This window comes from Vipera berus, assembly GCF_964194415.1.
Source record: "Vipera berus genome assembly, chromosome: 2".
In the NCBI taxonomy this organism is placed as follows: Eukaryota; Metazoa; Chordata; class Lepidosauria; order Squamata; family Viperidae; genus Vipera; species Vipera berus.
The window spans coordinates 51,879,299-51,897,692 of NC_138203.1; the positions used below are offsets into that span (position 1 = coordinate 51,879,299).

At 35.1% G+C, this 18,394-nt stretch overlaps 1 protein-coding gene across 1 annotated transcript in view; it reads right to left on the bottom strand.

Annotated features, from left to right (window-relative positions):
* The window catches only part of SEMA6A (semaphorin 6A), a 167,253-nt gene that overhangs the window by 46,842 nt on the left and 102,017 nt on the right, over nucleotides 1–18,394 (bottom strand). Inside the window, exons 6-12 of the mRNA XM_081321924.1 lie at nucleotides 17,141–17,242; nucleotides 12,676–12,766; nucleotides 9,793–9,912; nucleotides 7,318–7,406; nucleotides 6,207–6,424; nucleotides 1,847–1,978; nucleotides 15–170 (exon numbers count right to left, since the gene is read on the bottom strand). Of these exons, the coding sequence (XP_081178050.1) occupies nucleotides 15–170; nucleotides 1,847–1,978; nucleotides 6,207–6,424; nucleotides 7,318–7,406; nucleotides 9,793–9,912; nucleotides 12,676–12,766; nucleotides 17,141–17,242 (908 nt within the window). The remainder of the gene's footprint in view (nucleotides 1–14; nucleotides 171–1,846; nucleotides 1,979–6,206; nucleotides 6,425–7,317; nucleotides 7,407–9,792; nucleotides 9,913–12,675; nucleotides 12,767–17,140; nucleotides 17,243–18,394) is intronic.

The window sequence follows — 18,394 nt, forward strand, 5'->3', positions numbered from 1 at the left end:
GAAAAGCTATTTACCTAACCATAGTACGGAGAAACCAAGGCTTGTTCACAACTGATGGTACTGCTTCATCCATGAGAGAATGTGTTTTGATGAAATTTAGTGTGTCATCTGGAAATTCATTGGAGGATGTGTATTTTTCAAGTGAACTGGAGCCTGCACAGGAACCTGGCCTAAATCAAAAACAGGTTGGAAGGAAATATAATTATGTTGCTTCTTTTTGCAAATATTCTAGACAAGCTGTTTTTATAAGCATCTGCTATTAGCTGAGAACATGCCAGAAGCTTTGTAGAAGAAACAGAATGATACATAAGGCTTCCAATTGAAGGTCTCTTGTATTTGTCTTTGATCTAGTCTTTCCATGATCCTAGTAGAGCATTCAGCAGTCACTTTCATGAATATTACATTTAGGACTATTTAGTAAATATAAACATATTTAACAGAATATTACATTTGTAAGTTTATAGTTTGTAAAGATGTGCTCACAGTTCATCCACCCACATGGTACTCCAACAAACACACAGTCTGGCAATATTCTATTTATTTTTAAGGCATATTTCAAATGTAAGTCTCTTAGAATTAAGAAAACTATGTGGAAAGCAAAAGGAAATCTTTTACATTTTTTTCTCCTGGAAGTGTAATATCAAGCTGCTTTAAATACACAGCTTGAAGGCTAAATGCAATCAGTAACAAAGAGCAAGCAACCTCTTATGGTTCCCAAGAATATTTTATTTTTGGTCAGTATGAAAACTTGAGCCTTGAAAGCATTAATATGTAGGGCCTTTTAATGGTAAGACACAGTGCCATCTATCTTGGATTACAGTACAAATATGATCAGTTTATTCCTGGAATCTTCCCATATATTATGGCAATTGGGCCAAAATAGTTATTTGCTGGCAGCAAAAGAATCTGTTTTCTTTTGCTGACTATGCCCTCCTCCCCTTGGTTCCTTTTTCTGTACTTTTCTTCTTGTTTGCGGTAATGCTGATTGTACCGACTTTGAACTGAGGGGGGTGGGGAAACCCCTGCAAATCAACATCAAGCTGAGTAACTACACGTACATGTGAATTAAATAAAAAAACTCTATCTTCTTTGTAAATTATAAGTGTGATTGCGGTACTGGATTTTTATAAGGTTATATAACCTTTTACAAGGTTATATACACAAACAAAGTGTATATGAGAAAACTGCAGAGGTTTTCATTAGAATTAGTGAAGGGCAAAACTGAAGTGACTAAAATATAAAAAAAAAATCTAAAAAGAAAAAAGGTGAAAAAATGAGTAATTCTTTTCTGTAGGTTAAGATCAAAAGCAACAAATCAATACATTTGTCTATGTTTGTATTATACTGTTGCTTACAGTAGTTTCCTTTTTTAATAATGAAAATTATTATATCAATTATAATCATATGATTAAAAATTAGAAGAAAAAAGAATCAACGTTGTCTTAGCTGACAATAACAATACAAACATATCATGTTTGCAGACAATCCTTTCTATTAACTTATTGCTTCTGCCTATGAATGAAAATGTTTGAGAATAACCTACATTGAGGTGCTGTCATTGTATGTCAAATTCTTACCTTGATATTTTTGTTAGGAAAATGTTGAGTTTTCCTTTTCTAAAAATAAATTATACAGATTGGTTGCTTGCTTACCATAATTTTCCTCACTTGCCTGACCAAATCCTTTACCAAGAATAAGAGGTTCTGGTTTTTGCCTTTGTATGAACCATGCTGATTGCTTCTGCATTTGCCTCCACTTCTCAACTCTTGCATTTACACTATACATGAAATGAAAACCAAAGGACTTCTATCCCTGGCAATACTGTGCATGCAATAGAGAAATGTACCTGGGTTTCGGCACTCTTTCATCAGGAACTGGTGTCCATATTGAATCAGGAGATTTTTGTTCTTTGAATCTTCCAGTAAATACACTGGCAATGTCGAGAATATCATAAGCGCAGACAGCAGAGCCAGGGATGCTGCAATGTGACATTTCCAGAAATAGTTACTCATCCTGAAATTATGCATTTTTCTCTTTCTCTCCCTCTCTCTTTTTGGTCTGAGAAACATACAGCACAGAAGCCTTCCTGTCATAGGTCACTCATTTCTGAATCTTGCAGTCTCTTGGCATTGACAGTAAAAGGTTGCCTTATGAAGACATTTCTATTGAAACATTCAGTGGGCAGCCAATTTCTATTAGTTTTCATCTTCTAAAGATTAAAAAAAAGTAATAGCACACAGCAATAATTTTGATGATTCCCAAGATGGGAATCTTGAGACATATTTCTGGTAACATGAACTAAGAAATTACTGTATTATCAAGTTATAAACTCTTTGTGGAAGAAACTGGTGTCGAAAATGAACACATGCTCAGTGTCATACTGTCTGAACCCTTGGTGGTTATCTAGTTGCAATCTAGAAAGCACTCATGTGTTGGAGCAGGTATATTTTGCAGAGATGCACATTGCTCAGTCACAACCTATTTGGCTGTTGAAGTTGTAGCATTCCATTTTCCTGGATGTTTCTGGTTGAATTCCTATGAACAGGGATTTGCTTAATTCAGTCAACTATAAAGAAGCAAATGCAGTTTCATCTTACTCCCAGTGCAATTTAAATTTAGATTGTTTGCATATAACACAATAATAGCAATCATCAAATATAATTACAGTCTTATACACATGTATGAATTATTGATCTGTTTTTATTGCTTACCCAGGCTGCTACATTACTTTTGTGTCTGACTTAAGCTAAAAGCTTCTGATCAGATAATAAGCACTATCTGGCTGTATGTTAAATAATTTCTATTTACAAAGATGATATGATCAAATATCCAAACATTTCCATAATTATGACTTGTACTTTATAAAATGTGATAAAATGCTAGAATCAAGACGTTTACAAACATAATAATAGTAAGAAGTGGCAATAGGTGGCAATAGTTCCAGATGGAAAGCCAAGTTCTTTAATAGCAAGAAATTGAGGGAAAATGTCTGATAGTTTGCAACGAAGGAATAATGTTACTAATGAAATTAACTCTGCAGGAACATTAAATCTGAAGATTGATTAAAGATGCAACAAGAAAAACATTAAAGAATGTTAAACCAAATTCCAACAAGCCTTTTCAATCCTTCTTCTATTCCTTCTCCCCTCTTTTGGGTAAATACATTTCATTTTGAACAATGATTGCCTTCCAAATAAAATATGTATATTTCCTGTGTTTGGCTGTATAGTATTTCCAATTCATGGCTTAAACATTCTCAAAGCAGCTGCTTTCATTTGATTCTCAATAGGACCTATTATGCCATGTTGCTGGCATTTCATCCCAATGTGACGTGACAGGTGATTTACCACTAACTTTGCTGTGGTCATCTCCTCTGACTTTAGGTAGCCAACATGCAGTGGTGTATGAATACACCAAAACATGCAACGAAGTGTGAGTACACTAACTCCCTCCCCTTTTCCTTCAGATATCTTGTAAGACATGGGAAGGAAATAGGTTCTACCACAGTCCTAAATTCATTTTAATTAGCTAAAATTTTCCAGCAAATGTAAGAACAAGATATCTTGGTATTTTTCTATAAGTGAAAAGTAAGATGGGATACCAGTGCTTACCCAAACTTAACTAATAGGGGAATGCTTGTAATGCCTTTTATTACCTGATATCAGAATTACTCCTATTATTTCTTCTTATTTTTTGTTTGTACATGGTAGAAAGCAAAGGACATAGCCACATTCAAGCCATCTGTTGTGCTGGGCATTGTACAAGAAAGGCATATCCATTAGGAGGAAGGAAACTCATGTCCATGAGGAAGGAGAATGATTTTCCTTGGCATGCTCTATTTCCCTGTGATTCACAAGGAGTACAATCTGCTAGAGCTTGTGCAGAAATGCATTGTTCTGCCTACAAACTCCATTTGTTTTTAATAGTGCCTGAGCAGAGGATGCTTGCAACAAATTGTGCCAGACATACTTGAGAATTGTTTCCAACACTATACAAAATGGTTAGAGCTGAAGCTTCAGTGACTCATGCAATTTAATTCTTACACACCAGAAACTAGCACATCTCCTTTTGTGTATGATACATGAACTCCAAATGTAGAAGCAGTTGGCTCAAGGAAAGTTCACAAAAAATCCCTTTCATATTTAAGAAAGAAAAAATGCACAATCACAATCATATATGACCTTGTCATTATTATCAATTATGAACCAAACTGTAGTGAATGGAATGTATTATTGATCCAATTTATTGAAGATGCCCTCCAAAATTAGTAACAAAATAGTAGTTTTTAATGGTACAATCTTTGATATATTTCTTTCACGAAGAGCAAAAAATGTTATGTATTAGGACGCAGCAGTTTTTAGCCATTATTTTGCTTTCTAAAACTCCAGCTTTTTTCAGGTTATCATTACATTCCTTGAGTAATTCAAAGATTGAAAGAAAGTTCTTTTTTTTAAATGAAGCTTTAGCTCCCAAAGGCCTGCCATCTCCATACTAGCCTATTGACATTGTTATAGTATATGGTCAGCTGATTGTAAAACTATAATTGTTTGATTTTGCCCATTAGCATCTCACAATACTTTATGTGAGAATGCAACAGATTGGAAACCCAAGTGGCTGGATTTTCTGTATAGGATGAATAAAAAAAATCAATCATATTTTGAAGGAAATTGTTACTGTGGAGATAACAATTATGAAGTTGAGGTGAGATCCTTAAAGGAAACTCTGGCTTCTTGTGACATTTGCCTCATGCCCTTTTCAGCTGCTGCCAATGTTCAGAAAGTAGTTTAAAATTAACTGTTGTAATTTAAAAGATGATTCCACAAAGAGAGCTGGAATGGTAGAATAGATCTCATCTTATGAAAAAATGCAATCAGATTTTTTTTAGAAAGCATGTTGTTTTTATTCTGGACACCTACACATCTTACTTCATACCCTTGTCAAAGGCCCCATGCAGCCACTGACAAGCTCCACAAACTGAACATGTGTTATAGTGAAAATGCTGTATACTCCTCCAGTATATGAATAAATTTCAGTTTTCTTTCTTCTGTTGTATGCACTAGTATATCAACATTAAAGGCTTCCCATGACAATTTAATTTGAGAAAGTGTTATTTGTTTAAATTTTAAGTAGTGGGAACAACTTTAAGCAAACAGTTATCTGTGATTATCTATTCTAATCAAAGCTTGGCAAACCATAGTTCCTAGAGCCTGAATATCATGTGAGATGGCTTGTGATTAATTCAAATTTGGAAGCAGATGTTATCAGCTGCCTTTTGTGGTGTGTAAATGATAATACATGAAACAAGGAATAAGTGAGTTCAAAATTTATGCACCCTGAGTTTTAGCTACAGATTCCCTATTGACAAGTACACAATCATGCATGTAAGCAATGCAGTGGAAGATTTTGACAAGTACTCTCAAAATAGTTTCACTAAAAACAAAAAAAACCCCCTGCATTACCAATCCTTTTTTTCTGGCTTTTAGGAACTTTCTGAAATTTTAGAACAGGTATAAAAGCCCATTCTCAACAATGGGAAGAAAAGGAGCTGTGAAAATTAGTAATAAAACAGGTAGTCCTCAACTTATGACTCCAAAATTTCTGTTGTTAAGTGAGACATTTGTTTTGCTCCATTTTACAATCTTTCTTGCCACAGTTGTTAAGTGAATCACTGCAAGTGTTCAGTTAGTCACATGGTTGTTAAGTTAATCTGGCTTCCCTATTGACTTTGCTCATCAGAAGGCTGCAAAAGAGGATCACCTGAGCCTGGGACACTGCAACCATCATAAATATGAGTCAGTTGCCAAGCATCTGAATTTTGATCATGTGAACATGGGGATGCTGCAACTGCCTTAAGTGTGAAAAACAATCATATGTCACTTTTTTCAGTGTGGTTGTAACTTTGAATGGTCATTAATTGTACTGTTGTTGTAAGTCAAGGACTACCTATAGATGATTTTTCTAAGGGCTACAAGGACAAACGGGAGGGAATAAAAAAAATTATTCATTGAAAGACTCCCATTTGCGTATTCTTCTCAACAAATTAGTGTAAGTTGAAAGAACACAAAATTCTTGTCTGCAACATCAAGTTAAAGATGCTTTAGCTAATATTTTATGCGAGTTAATATTTAATAGCCAGTTTCTCTTTATTTTAGACAATGTTATCAAGCGGGTTGAAAACAGTCACCCTCCTCTATTAAAACCATTACCTGTTATAAGGGGTAGAAAAAGTTGCTAAGACAACGTCCCGGCCATTAACATCGGTAACATCGGTGACTGCCTGCAGTATGTTGAAATAGAAATGCGAATCTCCAGGTACTGAACAGTTCAATCGTGCTTTCAGGAAGGAAGTCCATTGCTTTTCTAGCACTCGCTGAGATCCACCCATGTCATTCTTGCAAACCCGAGCTACTCTGGGGAAAACTACCTGCAATGCGGAAAGGGGAATAAAAAATCTGTAACATATTTTTACTAGAATTCTGCTGTTTCCTTCTTTTAAAAAAAAGCAGAATTGGCAGAACTGAGTGCTTAATTGGATCTCCAGTTTGCTATAATCTGTGACAAATAACAAACAGAACAAAATTCAGTTTTGGAACTGTGTGCTATGAAAGATAAGCTTCTGACATTTCACATCCAGCCATAAATCCTTCAGGAGATTCATTCACAGCCCATGTAAAACTCATTTCTATGCAGGCCACTCAGCTTTCTCTTCCTACAAACAAAAAGACATTCTGTATTTGCAATCCATGTGGCCCATACTGCCAGCCGGAGTCCCATATCCCCAGCATATTTTATTTAAAAAATATGGAAGACTCATCAAGCTTTTATTCATGCTTTCTCCTTTTTAACCTTGTAAGCCTTTTATTGTGGAAATATTCCTTAAAAGGTCTTTTCAGTAAAGGCTTTCATTGTGCTTTATTACATGGCAAGACTGAAATTTCTCATTTACTTCTGTTGTTCATAGAAAGGTCTTTCAAATGCAGCTGCTCCTAGCTTTAAAGTCAGTCTTGCAGTGATTATTTGGAGCTTTGAATTAAATCAATTTGCCATATGTTTTCCAGTTTAACAGGGGTACATTCCCCCCAAAAAAATTGCTGTCGTTCCAAGCCAAAATATTTTATATTAGCTTTTCCCTAATCTGGTGCCCTTCAGATTTATAGAACTCCCGCTATCACTAGCCATCATAAGAAATGTGTTTTATAGCAAGATAACACCATGCCTCATTCTTACCAAAATTTGGCATGAACAGCAGAATCTTTCTCACAACAGTGACCTTGTTATTGTGATTTATAGCTCTCATTTCAAGGTTATTCTCCTTACCTTCCCCATACTGTGATATTCCACTGCAATTTCCCGAAAGAAGAAGTAGATATAGTTACCATAATCTACTGCATGAACAAAATATGGTTCTGAAAGAAAGACAACATGTGCTTATAAATAGAAACACTTTCATCGAACAGTGAAATCAATCTAACCTGGGTTGAATATTTTTTCATCGGCTTTTGTAGGACATATTTATTTTACAATACAGGGTGATTATAAATCAACAGGATCTAGGTATGAGGATGGTCAGTCAAATCTCTGATAGCTATTGAAAAGATCATATATATGGAAAAAGTAAATTAGCTTCATCTAGGACTGTCTGTTGGTTCAGACATAATTCCTTATCTACACAGAGAAACAGAATGACCATTGGGCACAAAAAAGGCAGTGGAAGCAGTGCCAACTTCTCCACTGATTTTCCTTGTAGAAAGTTAGCAGGGAACCTTGTAAATACAATGACATGACCATGGGTGACAGCAGCAGTAAAGTGGTGGAGCATCAGTGAAACAGCCACAACTTTGCCAAATTTCAATGCCGTGGGAGCCATAGATCTCAAATTTTGGAAGCATTTTGTAAATTAGCCCTTTTGGGAAGCATTGCTTCTAAAATTGTTGCTCAGTGATGCACTGTTTCACCCAATTGAAGGTTACAAACAATCAAACAGACACGAAGGTTTTAGTTGTATACAGATTCAAAATCTTCAAAATGCTGTAATTGCTTAGATATCCTTAAGAATTATGCTGTCTGTAATGAAGCAATGGATATTATATTCAAATGTAATTCTAATTTTGGCAGTGGATGGATGACCAAATGAAGGCTAAGCCATTAAATATCCTATTTAACCATTCAGATACAACTACCCACCTATGTGTGTGTGTGTGCACGCACACACACACACACACACACTCACAAATGAAATGGTGTTGAAATGTTTGTATGATCTGAGACCAACTCATACAAAGCCTCTTTCAAGTTAATAGAAATAACTATAGTGAGTTCTACTGATGAGATGAACTAATGTCAGACTCATGGGCAAGCATTTAGCTCAATGGAGTCTTTTCTAGGGGATGGGTGGGGGATGATAAAGCAAATGAATCTCTGTATTGGAGGAAAGACAGGACACTTATTATTGTTCAATCTTCAGATAACTGTATGGCCCAGAATGAAGATTACAAAAGACTATATTAGGTGCATTGTTGTGACAAATTATTAATACAAATATGACTAAAATAAAATATGAAAAGTTTTGAGGTCTAGTAGTATAGAGATAGAAACTGGGATATTGATAGAAATTTTGAAAAGGACTCATAAGGCTATCCATATCATCAACTCTTATACATTTAAAGAAATTAGACATATGTGAACAATGTTTAATATCCCTAAATCACACTAAAATAAGTTGGAAAACCCAATTCATAATGTATATCTGGAGATCAAATATTTGTATTGCATTTTCAATGGAACTGTTTCTTTATTATGTGTGTGCATATATATGTATATGTGTATGTATGTGTATGTGTGTGTGTGTGTGTGTGTGTGTGTGTGTGTGTGTGTGTACATAGATATAGATAGTAGGCCCATAAATCAGATATAACTTTTTCATTTGCATTTTACTCCAAAAACGCCAGTTCTCCTTATTTGCAGACACAGGATTTTTCTTATCAAAGAGAATTAATAACAAACTGAAGTAATAAAAACACGACTATAAAAATCCAATAATTTTTGCATTTTGCTCATAAAGAAAAAAATGGAAATAACATCATTTACAGATTGTGTCCTTTCTCTTTCTCTCTCTTTTGCATTTTTTGTCTATAAACAAAAGCCCCTGTTTTCACAACAACATAATGCAGCATGGCATTCATTCATAATGCCATTGGAAAAGAATGAATGGCAACTTTTTTAACAATGGAGCTATTGAGAACATACAAATTGCCTAATTCAGCAGCACTCATTCATTATTTCTTGACAATAAAATGGAGGTTCTGATATTCTATTTTTTATTGGTGTATCTCAACACTGCAGAACAAATCCTCTACACTTCACAAACCCTAGATTGCCTAGACCCATCAGAGGGAAGAGCTGATGTTGCCATCATTGTTCTAAAATAACTCTTTACTCATTCCTTATCGTCAATCTTTGATCAAATATCTAGCTGTTAAAAATTAATTGAATGCTATCTATTTAGATGGCTCTTGTAATTTTGTATGAATACCTAGAAACTAAAAAAAGAAAAATCAGTGGAACAACTGCACTATAAAAAAAGGCATTTCAGTATCTCTACCTGACAGAATGCATTGCTGAAGTAAAGTATGGTTTCTTTGTGCTTTAAAAATCTTTTCTTTCAACAATCACTAAAGGGCGAGATTTTGAAGAAGCACAGTAAAAGTAAGTAAACTAAGACAACAAGGTCTACAGAGAATCCAACAGTGTAACCCAAAATCTTCCCCTTCTTCCTGTAGCTCTTTTATTTACCTTTCAACCATTTTGAATCATGTTTGACTGTCCGCAGCGTCGGGCTGTCTCCAAGGCTCCGGTAAATGACCGCGTCTATTGCAAGGAAATCTGTCACAGTGGCAGAATACAGCTTTCCCTCTTTTGGGGTGGAATTGGAAATCAGCAATAGGGAAGAAGGAAAAAAACCACACAGTATAGTTGTATCTGCTAGGTAATCATGGAAACAGCCCATCCAAGGGGTCTTAAGGCATGAAAACTGTTGGGATAGGGTAATGAGCCATTTGGATAAAAAGCCCTTTTCCCTCTCAGCATTCAAAAAAGAACAAAAGTCTGAGGAAGAATCTCCCTGGGCAAAACTTCTTGGATTATATCCCACTTGCAGATCCAGATATCACATGCCTAATTTAATCATAACAGTAGAATATATCAATATATGTTCCTAGTAATGCAACTAGATAATTTTAAAAGACTTTAAAAGACTCTTGTATCCTTCCCGATCAGACATACATCTTCAATTCAATTATGGAGAAGGCAACTGTATCTTAATAATTTTGTCAGGGGAAACTATGCATTTGAAAAGAAAATGAATATAATACAATGAATCTCTGCATAACTATGTTCTTACCTCAATTCTTACCTGATGGGATGGGGTTGGGTTTTATAAATTGGTCTTAACTTTTAATCTGTACTAATTTATTACGGGCATTGCTGTTTAATTACTTTTTAATAATTTTTAATTTTTGTATCTTGTTTTTATTATGTATTGCCCTGTTCACCGCCCTGAGTCCTTCGGGAGAAGGGCGGTATACAAATTAAATTAATAATAATAATAATTATTATTATTTTTAATTAAGAAGAAATTGCTGCTTCTCTATCACCTTCAGTTCTCTGGTTATTCATCCAACTCTGCCTAAGTTTATTTTATTTATTTTATTAGATTTGTTTGCTGCCCATCTTGCCTCGAGGTAACTATGGGCAGCTTACAACATTAAAAGCCAATACAACCACAAAAAATAAATATTTCTAATAACAGTAAAGATTATAATTACAATTAAGAAGATGAGGAGGAAGGGAACAGAATGCACATGGGGAGGGCAGTGAAGTTTTTCTCTTAATCTGTCAGCCATTTCCAGCATGATACACCTGTATTGGAGCCCCAAACCAACTGGCAGAGCCAGGTCTTAAAATCCTTAAGAAATATGTATCAGAAGAGTAGGAGCAGATCTCATCTGAAAAATTAATCCATTCTTTTTTCTAATTCACCTATTTCACTGAGGATCTTTTTAAACCAAAACTAATTTTCAGGATGTGAACCTAGCACTTATAAGCAGAAGATAATGATTTGCTTTACTGTGCTCTAAAAGCTCTAACACTTAAATTTCCTTCTGGAGTCCACCCCTCACTACCCTAGTGAGTGTCACCTTCTGCTCCTCCACTCTTTATTATATAAACAGCAATGCTGTACACCAGCCTTTTCTAACTTGGTGACCTCCAGGGATGTTGATGCACAAATCTCATCATCCGAATCAGGATGATCACTGTTGCAATAGGTAGTTCAATACATTTGTACCAGATTGAAGAAGGCTACATGAGTAGTAAGTAAATCAACTTATCAGGATTTGGAGCATAATGAAAATAGATTCAAGTTCCCACTTTAACTTTTTTGTGGCTTAATATATTTTTATGAATCATTGCATTTTTACTTTAATGCAGCACTGGCTATCTGTACTGGTATGTGAAAAAGACCTTGGGAGACAGAGCAAAGAGATGTTGCTTAGGTAACAGTCAAATAAGAGAGGGCATAGTCTACAGGAGCTTTAATGGATGGAGAAAGAGACCCAGAAGAGACTCGGGCTGTAAAAGAGCTAGTGGGAGATTTACACTTTTAGATTTACAAGATTCTGTTAATGGAGCTTTATAATAAAGTAGAATTAGTTTATCTGATTCCTGTCTGGTCTACTGGTAAAGCTAACATCAATCTTGAGAGTCTGAAAGTACAATTCTCCTTCATCTCCTTTACAGCCCAAGAAACTTGGGAGGGTCCCTTCTGAACTTCTTGCCCTGCCCACTATTCAACTGCAGGCTATTCTCTCTCTTTATCTGATGTTCCCCAGGCAGAATGTCTCCATTCCATCTCCCAAGGTCTTTCCCACATGCCATTATACTACAATAGTTGCTTACAGACTTTGTGAAAAAAACAACAACAGTCTGAATAGTTAGTCAAAACTATTTCCATAATATTGCTGAATATTTTATGGCTATTTTGAGATGGGATCATAAGGGTTGATGCTAACAGAATTTCAGTAATGAGACAATTTAATCTAAAATCTATAAACAAAATTCTAAAATACCATTCTATAATCAAATTAACCCCACTAGCACATAGTCATATTTTTAAACTACTGCAAACAGAATTAAGAGTTAATTGCATTTCTTTGCATTTATAATACATCATGATTAAATGCACAGTTGTCACTTCAGTCTCCTCCCTTGCCTCAGCTGGTAACAAAACATCAAGAAGCTTAATCTCACCAGGTTTCTCCTTTTTTCTCCTTTCTATTTTATCCAGGAAAGAGTAGCAACCACATATAATAGCTTGTTATCCTAACAGCTGAGATAAAGTATTGCACCTTATGAAATAATTTTCTCTCTACTCTAATTCAAAGTATGTTAATATACTTTAGCACTTTAAGTATACAACAGAAAATGAATTTATTTTCCAAAGTGAGAATCCTATGTTTATTTGTTTGACTATTAGCTAATTAGTTTAAGCCATGTGATACCCAATAAATTCCACCCCCTACTGCCCATAAACATATCTCAAGAAGGAGCGATAATTGTACTCTCTAAGCACCTCATTATAACAGGTGCTTAGAGTATATTTTTCTCCTTTTATGTTACCTGCAAACAGTGCGACATTGGCATGCTTTGCATCGTAAGGACATCTAGCCATTCCACTAAATTCATCTCCCAGAAATTCCAAAGTATCCATCTGAAAAACAAAACAGCATATTTCTTTACAAAGTAATAGGACTGCCAATTGTTTGAAGAGTTCTCTGTATCAGAGAATCCCACCTAAATGGCTGTGTCTAACTGACCTTGGCTATTTCAAGAAGTTAAGAAGGGTTACAGTTAATTATTACTTGAATGTGAGATCAGGGAGCAATTTCAAGCCTGTTGGCTATATTGGGAATTTGAAAAAAGGTGGCCAAGAAAATTACATGGATATATCCACGAACTTATAAACAATTAAGTCAGCATGAAGGAGACCTGCTCCTTACCTATGCTATGTACGACCATTTTAAAGCTATGGTAATAAACTGCACAAACATTGAAAAAATGTTCATAGATTAGAAGTTATAGCCCCAATTTCTTGGTCAAATAACCTAGGTCCTACCAAGATAATTGGTGCTATAGCAGCATTTGCCACTATGGGTACAATCTTCCCCTAAGCCCAAGACCAAAATATATCCAAATAATTAAAGGTACCTATCTTTTGCTAGGCTATGGGGTTTATTTTTCCTCCTAGGCTCAATCATTTCAAAGACTGTTTGAATATCAGATTGTTTCACCTCAGTATAGTCAAGTGAATACTGGCTATTTTGCCAACCTCTGCTCTTCTTTCTATTATATGCACTTTTCTAATTTGGAAAGGGTGTATCCCACCTGAATCACTACTTCGTACTATCAGTAGTACCGTATATGCCTGGCTGAAGAACAGTGCTATGTAGCATCCCTTTAACTTTCAGAATTTGGGTTTCTGTCAGCAATGTGTGTGTGTGGTGGTTCCTCAAATCTAAGAGTGATTAAAAACTGTGTCTATGCAAGGCTCACAGATATGAAACAGAACAAACTAACAAGGATCAGATAATCTATCCCATCAGATATACTGAAATTAATCAAGGAGAGACAAACTCAGGCATCATGCTGCCTTAGTTTCTATCTACTTTTCAATCCAATCCTGCACATGTTTGGAAATATCCTGTGGAGTCCAGAATTTAAGATGACTAATTAGCACATCTTTAGCATCTTCCTTGTGCTAGCTTGTACAAGGAGTAAAGAGGCTGGGTGAACATTCTCCTATGAACATTTTTCAAATTAATCTTGCTACTGAATTATAGGTAAGGCTATATAAATGTGATTATGAGAAATGATAAAGTTCTCATATGATGGTGGGAGAAGCCTATTAATCCCTATACTGTGTGCAGAACTTATCATCAAAAAAATCAACCTTATTTTTTTATGGTTCTCAATCCTTCAACCTTATTCTTCTTATTTCCCCATATAATTTACGAGTTTTTTTTAAAAAAAATTCTCTTTCAGAAAAATTTCTACAGAATTGGTTTGAACTAGTATCATATGTAAATTATTCTTCTAGCTGTTGATAATTAATCTGTGAAATATTTAAAATCTCAGCTTTAAGTGCAACCTCTGGGAAAATAATATTCTACCAAGCAACAATAATTATACAAATAAGCAGCTCAATGCAAAGCAGGTTTACAGTGGAAGCCACTGGGAAAAGTGCAAAGCCTACAGGCTTTAAGATTCAAGTGTGTTTTGATTACTCAGTGCTGACTTTTGCTTTGTATTAGTTCAGATCTACCTAGCAAATTCAATTTACTTCAACAGAGTAAAGTAAGATAAGGAATTTGAAAAACCAGTGTGGATAATAAAGCAACTAAGCATTATTAGTCTCATCTAATCAATTGTCAGTCCCATGGGTTGAGAGACCTCTTTCAAGCATTGGATGATTTGTCATCATTTGTTTCCTGTCATGTATTCTTCTCCCTCTAGACTTTCTAAATGGAATCATTTGTGTTTTTCTTAGAATGGAAACATATTTAAAGGAAAGGTAGAAGGGAAGGAGCTTTGTATAGCACATAACATTCCAGGCTCATCCAGGCTTTTGAGACCTGATGGTAGTGCCAAGGCTTGCAGATCAAATGTTCTAATATAGTAGTTTAGGTATTTCATTGGTCTTCTAAAACCTCAGTGTATTTACTGGGCATACTCTCTAACAGCAAAAAACAGTAGGTGAAAAATCCAGCATAATTCTATTTATAAGAGGAAATGAAATATTTGCAAAAATAATGCAAAGACTGTTAATATCCCTCACATTATCTTTCAATCTCCATCCTAAAAGACATATGTAGAAAATAATAGTTTTCCACTAGGAGGTGCCTGAAAGTTGTCTGACAAATTTATTTCAGAAAGTACTAAAATAGTTTCCTGAACTATGTGTGCAAAATATTCTGAACTTGAAACATTCAGTGGTCAGGTTTCAAGTTTCAGAACTTGAAAAAAATAAATAGAACAGTATTACATATTGAATATTATTATTATCCTAACTTCAAAAAAATGACCAAAGGAGGAATGGAGGGAAGATATATCTATATCTGTATTTGTATCTATATTTTTAACATAGCAAACAATGGAAATAAAAATAAAATCAGTCAGGTTTCTGCCAACTTGACATCTTTTTTAAAAAATAATCTTTTTGACTCATTTTTCTAGAGAATAAATGGTAAGCAGTGTTCAGAATGGATTACCACCCACCTAAATTTCTAGCCTTAATACAAAAAATAAATTTTCACTGTTTCCTATGGCCAAATAGTAAAAATATTTCTAACTTAGTATGATTGGAATACAGCCAATTCAATATGTTCAGACATCATGTTTTGAGTTAGGTTCCAAGTACTTCCCTATCCATTCTCTTTAAGTTACTCAAAGTAAAAACAAAACAGAACATCCTAAGCACCCACACATTCTCACATAGAAGAGACTTCAATATATACCCCTATGAGCAACCATTTGCTAAAGGAAGGAATGAATAATTTTTGAGTCCACAATAAGCTAGATGGAGCCAGCTTTTTTTTCCCTTGAGGTGAATGTGCAGTGCCTGATTATTACAGTATTCAACTGCTTTGACAATCAGCTTAGATTCTAATTCCAGGCTTACCCAAGATATATTTTTGAGAGGACACAGGGGAAAATGTTCAATCACTTCTAGGAATATCCTGCACTTTTTTCTAGGATTTTAGTTCATACTTTTTAAGAATTTGAGGCTAACATTAATTGTACACGCATTTATGTGATTTTGGAGAGCCAATGATTAAGGGAAATCGTAAACAATAATCAAGAAATATGTTATGCCATATGAACAAACTATTCTGTCTTTTATCACTGTGCCTAACTTCTGCCTCTCTCCCTGACAATCAGCATTATGTGGCCATTGAGCGCTCAGTATGTGCATTCCTGAGTAGATGAACCTGGGAGGGTTACCCACTAAGAGTCTTTTTAAACATTTTTTGTAAGCCATGGGGGTCATATGATTACCCCATTCTGATTATAATTCTTTTTATATTCACAAGCTGAGTTCACTATTACGATGTTCAAACTTCTTACTCTATGGAGACAGGCTATAGACTTTTCTTTAGAATCTGAAATGTTTTAAACAGTGGTTGGTTGGTTTGTTTCTTATTTCTCAAATGCTGAACTGACTGATCTCTAGGAAGCTGATCCTGGAAACTGTCTTGATGAATCACTTGTTATAAGAGAAAGAAGAATTCATTCAAAATTTGAAACGCTGACATTAAATAATAAATGCCGGCAACAGAAGAGAATTTTATTTGTATTCTGAGGAAGTATTCTCTGAAGAGGAAAGTGGCTGGTTTTATTACGAACAAATTTGGATAACTGACCAGTAATGCTGATCAGTACTGACTTCTTCACTTTTGGACGAGTCAATTTCCTGTTGCACTGTCCTCTCTGTTGGCTGTGTGCAAAACTGCTAGGCTGGGCATAAAGCCACAATTAGCCTCCCATATGCTTGGGTTAACTGCAGATTCTTCGCTCCAGGCATCTACTTTCAAGGCTCTGCATTTTAATTAGCAGCAACCAAAGGGATAACGTGAGTGTACCAAATTGCAGTATCATGTTTTATGAGACAACCAAATATGATCTGGGTTATTCTGCATTAAATATAGACCCCAAAAGAATTGTGAAAAAAAAATTCAATTCCTTCAGTAGCAACTTTCCTTTCAGTTCAGAATCAAGCATTTTATATATTAAGTTCCATGCAAATATACTCTTTCTGCTTCAATTCTGTATTGGACGGTCTTTTCTATGAGAGGAGACTTCATGAATCCTGCCATGCCTCAAAGCTCTGCCTCAGAATGGGAGTGGTTATACTACAGCAACTTTACAAGAGGTCTGGTGTTACTTTCTTTAGTTGAAGAAACAACATTCTGAGGGAGAAGAAATTTCACTGAACAGAGTTTTGTACTTTCTGGCTTTTGTACCATTATAAAAACTAATAGCAAATCCTCTCCAATTACTTATGCTCTCTTATAAATGCAATGCCTACCTTATAATTCCTGCAGGAAGGACTGAAGGCATTTGTCCCACAAATAAATAATGTATCATCATCTCGTTTTAGAAGAACCTTTATAAAGTTATGACATTCATCCTGCCAAAAGGATTTTAAAAAAAGGAAAAGAACTGAACTACTGTTTCAGCAATTAACATCATAAATGTTTGATACAATTAAATAAAATATACCGATTTGTTCGTTTCGGCAATTTTTCCTGCCATTTGGAAAACAAGGCAACAATGGATTTCCTCAGAGTGGCATTAAAGCAACATGGCTGTCAGGGATTTAAGGATTATATTTGTCTTTTTATATTGCTGTTTATTGGAGAAAATGTACTTTAATGACAGTCATGAATCACAAATACGACCTCAGTATGTCTGTATGTATTTATGCAATTTATACACTGGTGCGTCCTTGGCAGTTTATAGATATAAAAACAATAATAAATAACATATTACATTTAGTCATTAAAAGTAAGAGGAGAGGCCATTCCAGATGAGGGAAAATACCACAAAAAAGCAGCTATTGCAGCAGGTGTAAGACACTGCAATACAGGTAGTCCTTGCTTAGTGACCTGTTGCTTAGCAGCCATTCAAAGTTACAAAGGACCCGCTAAAAAGTACTTATTATTTAATTTAGAATTTTTGATGGCCAGGCACAGACCTGAGGTTATTTGATCACATTTTGGGCACCTAGGGACTGGCTCACATTTATGGCCGTTTGCAGCATCCTGGGGACACATAAACATGATTTTTGACAATTGTTTTTTGCTGATTTCTTATATTTACTTCCAGTTTCTGTCAAAAAATATCCAATGGATGAAATAGATTTACTTAATTAGTACAGCTTTTGCTTAATTGCTGCTGTAAAATAGGTGGTAAAGGCAGTGGTCATGGGTCACAAAAAGGCATGTGGACACGCAGTGACCTGCTTAATGACAGCAATTACTTAACGACAATAATTCCGGATTCAATTACGGTTATTAATCAAGGACTACGTGTACTAGGATTAGACTATAAACATGGCTGCATTTTGCATCACGTGAAGTTTTGCGGACAGATCAATGTAGGCTTAAATACAGTAATCTAATCAGGAGCATGACTGATGGTTCTTGTACATCCTATCTCATGTACTGAACCATATCTGGGTAGAGTGGGGAAAAAAATAAAGCCCCAAAAATACATCTGATCTAAACTCATTCACAGTTAATCAAATTTTCAAGTGCTAAAACATTTTCCTAAGATGATT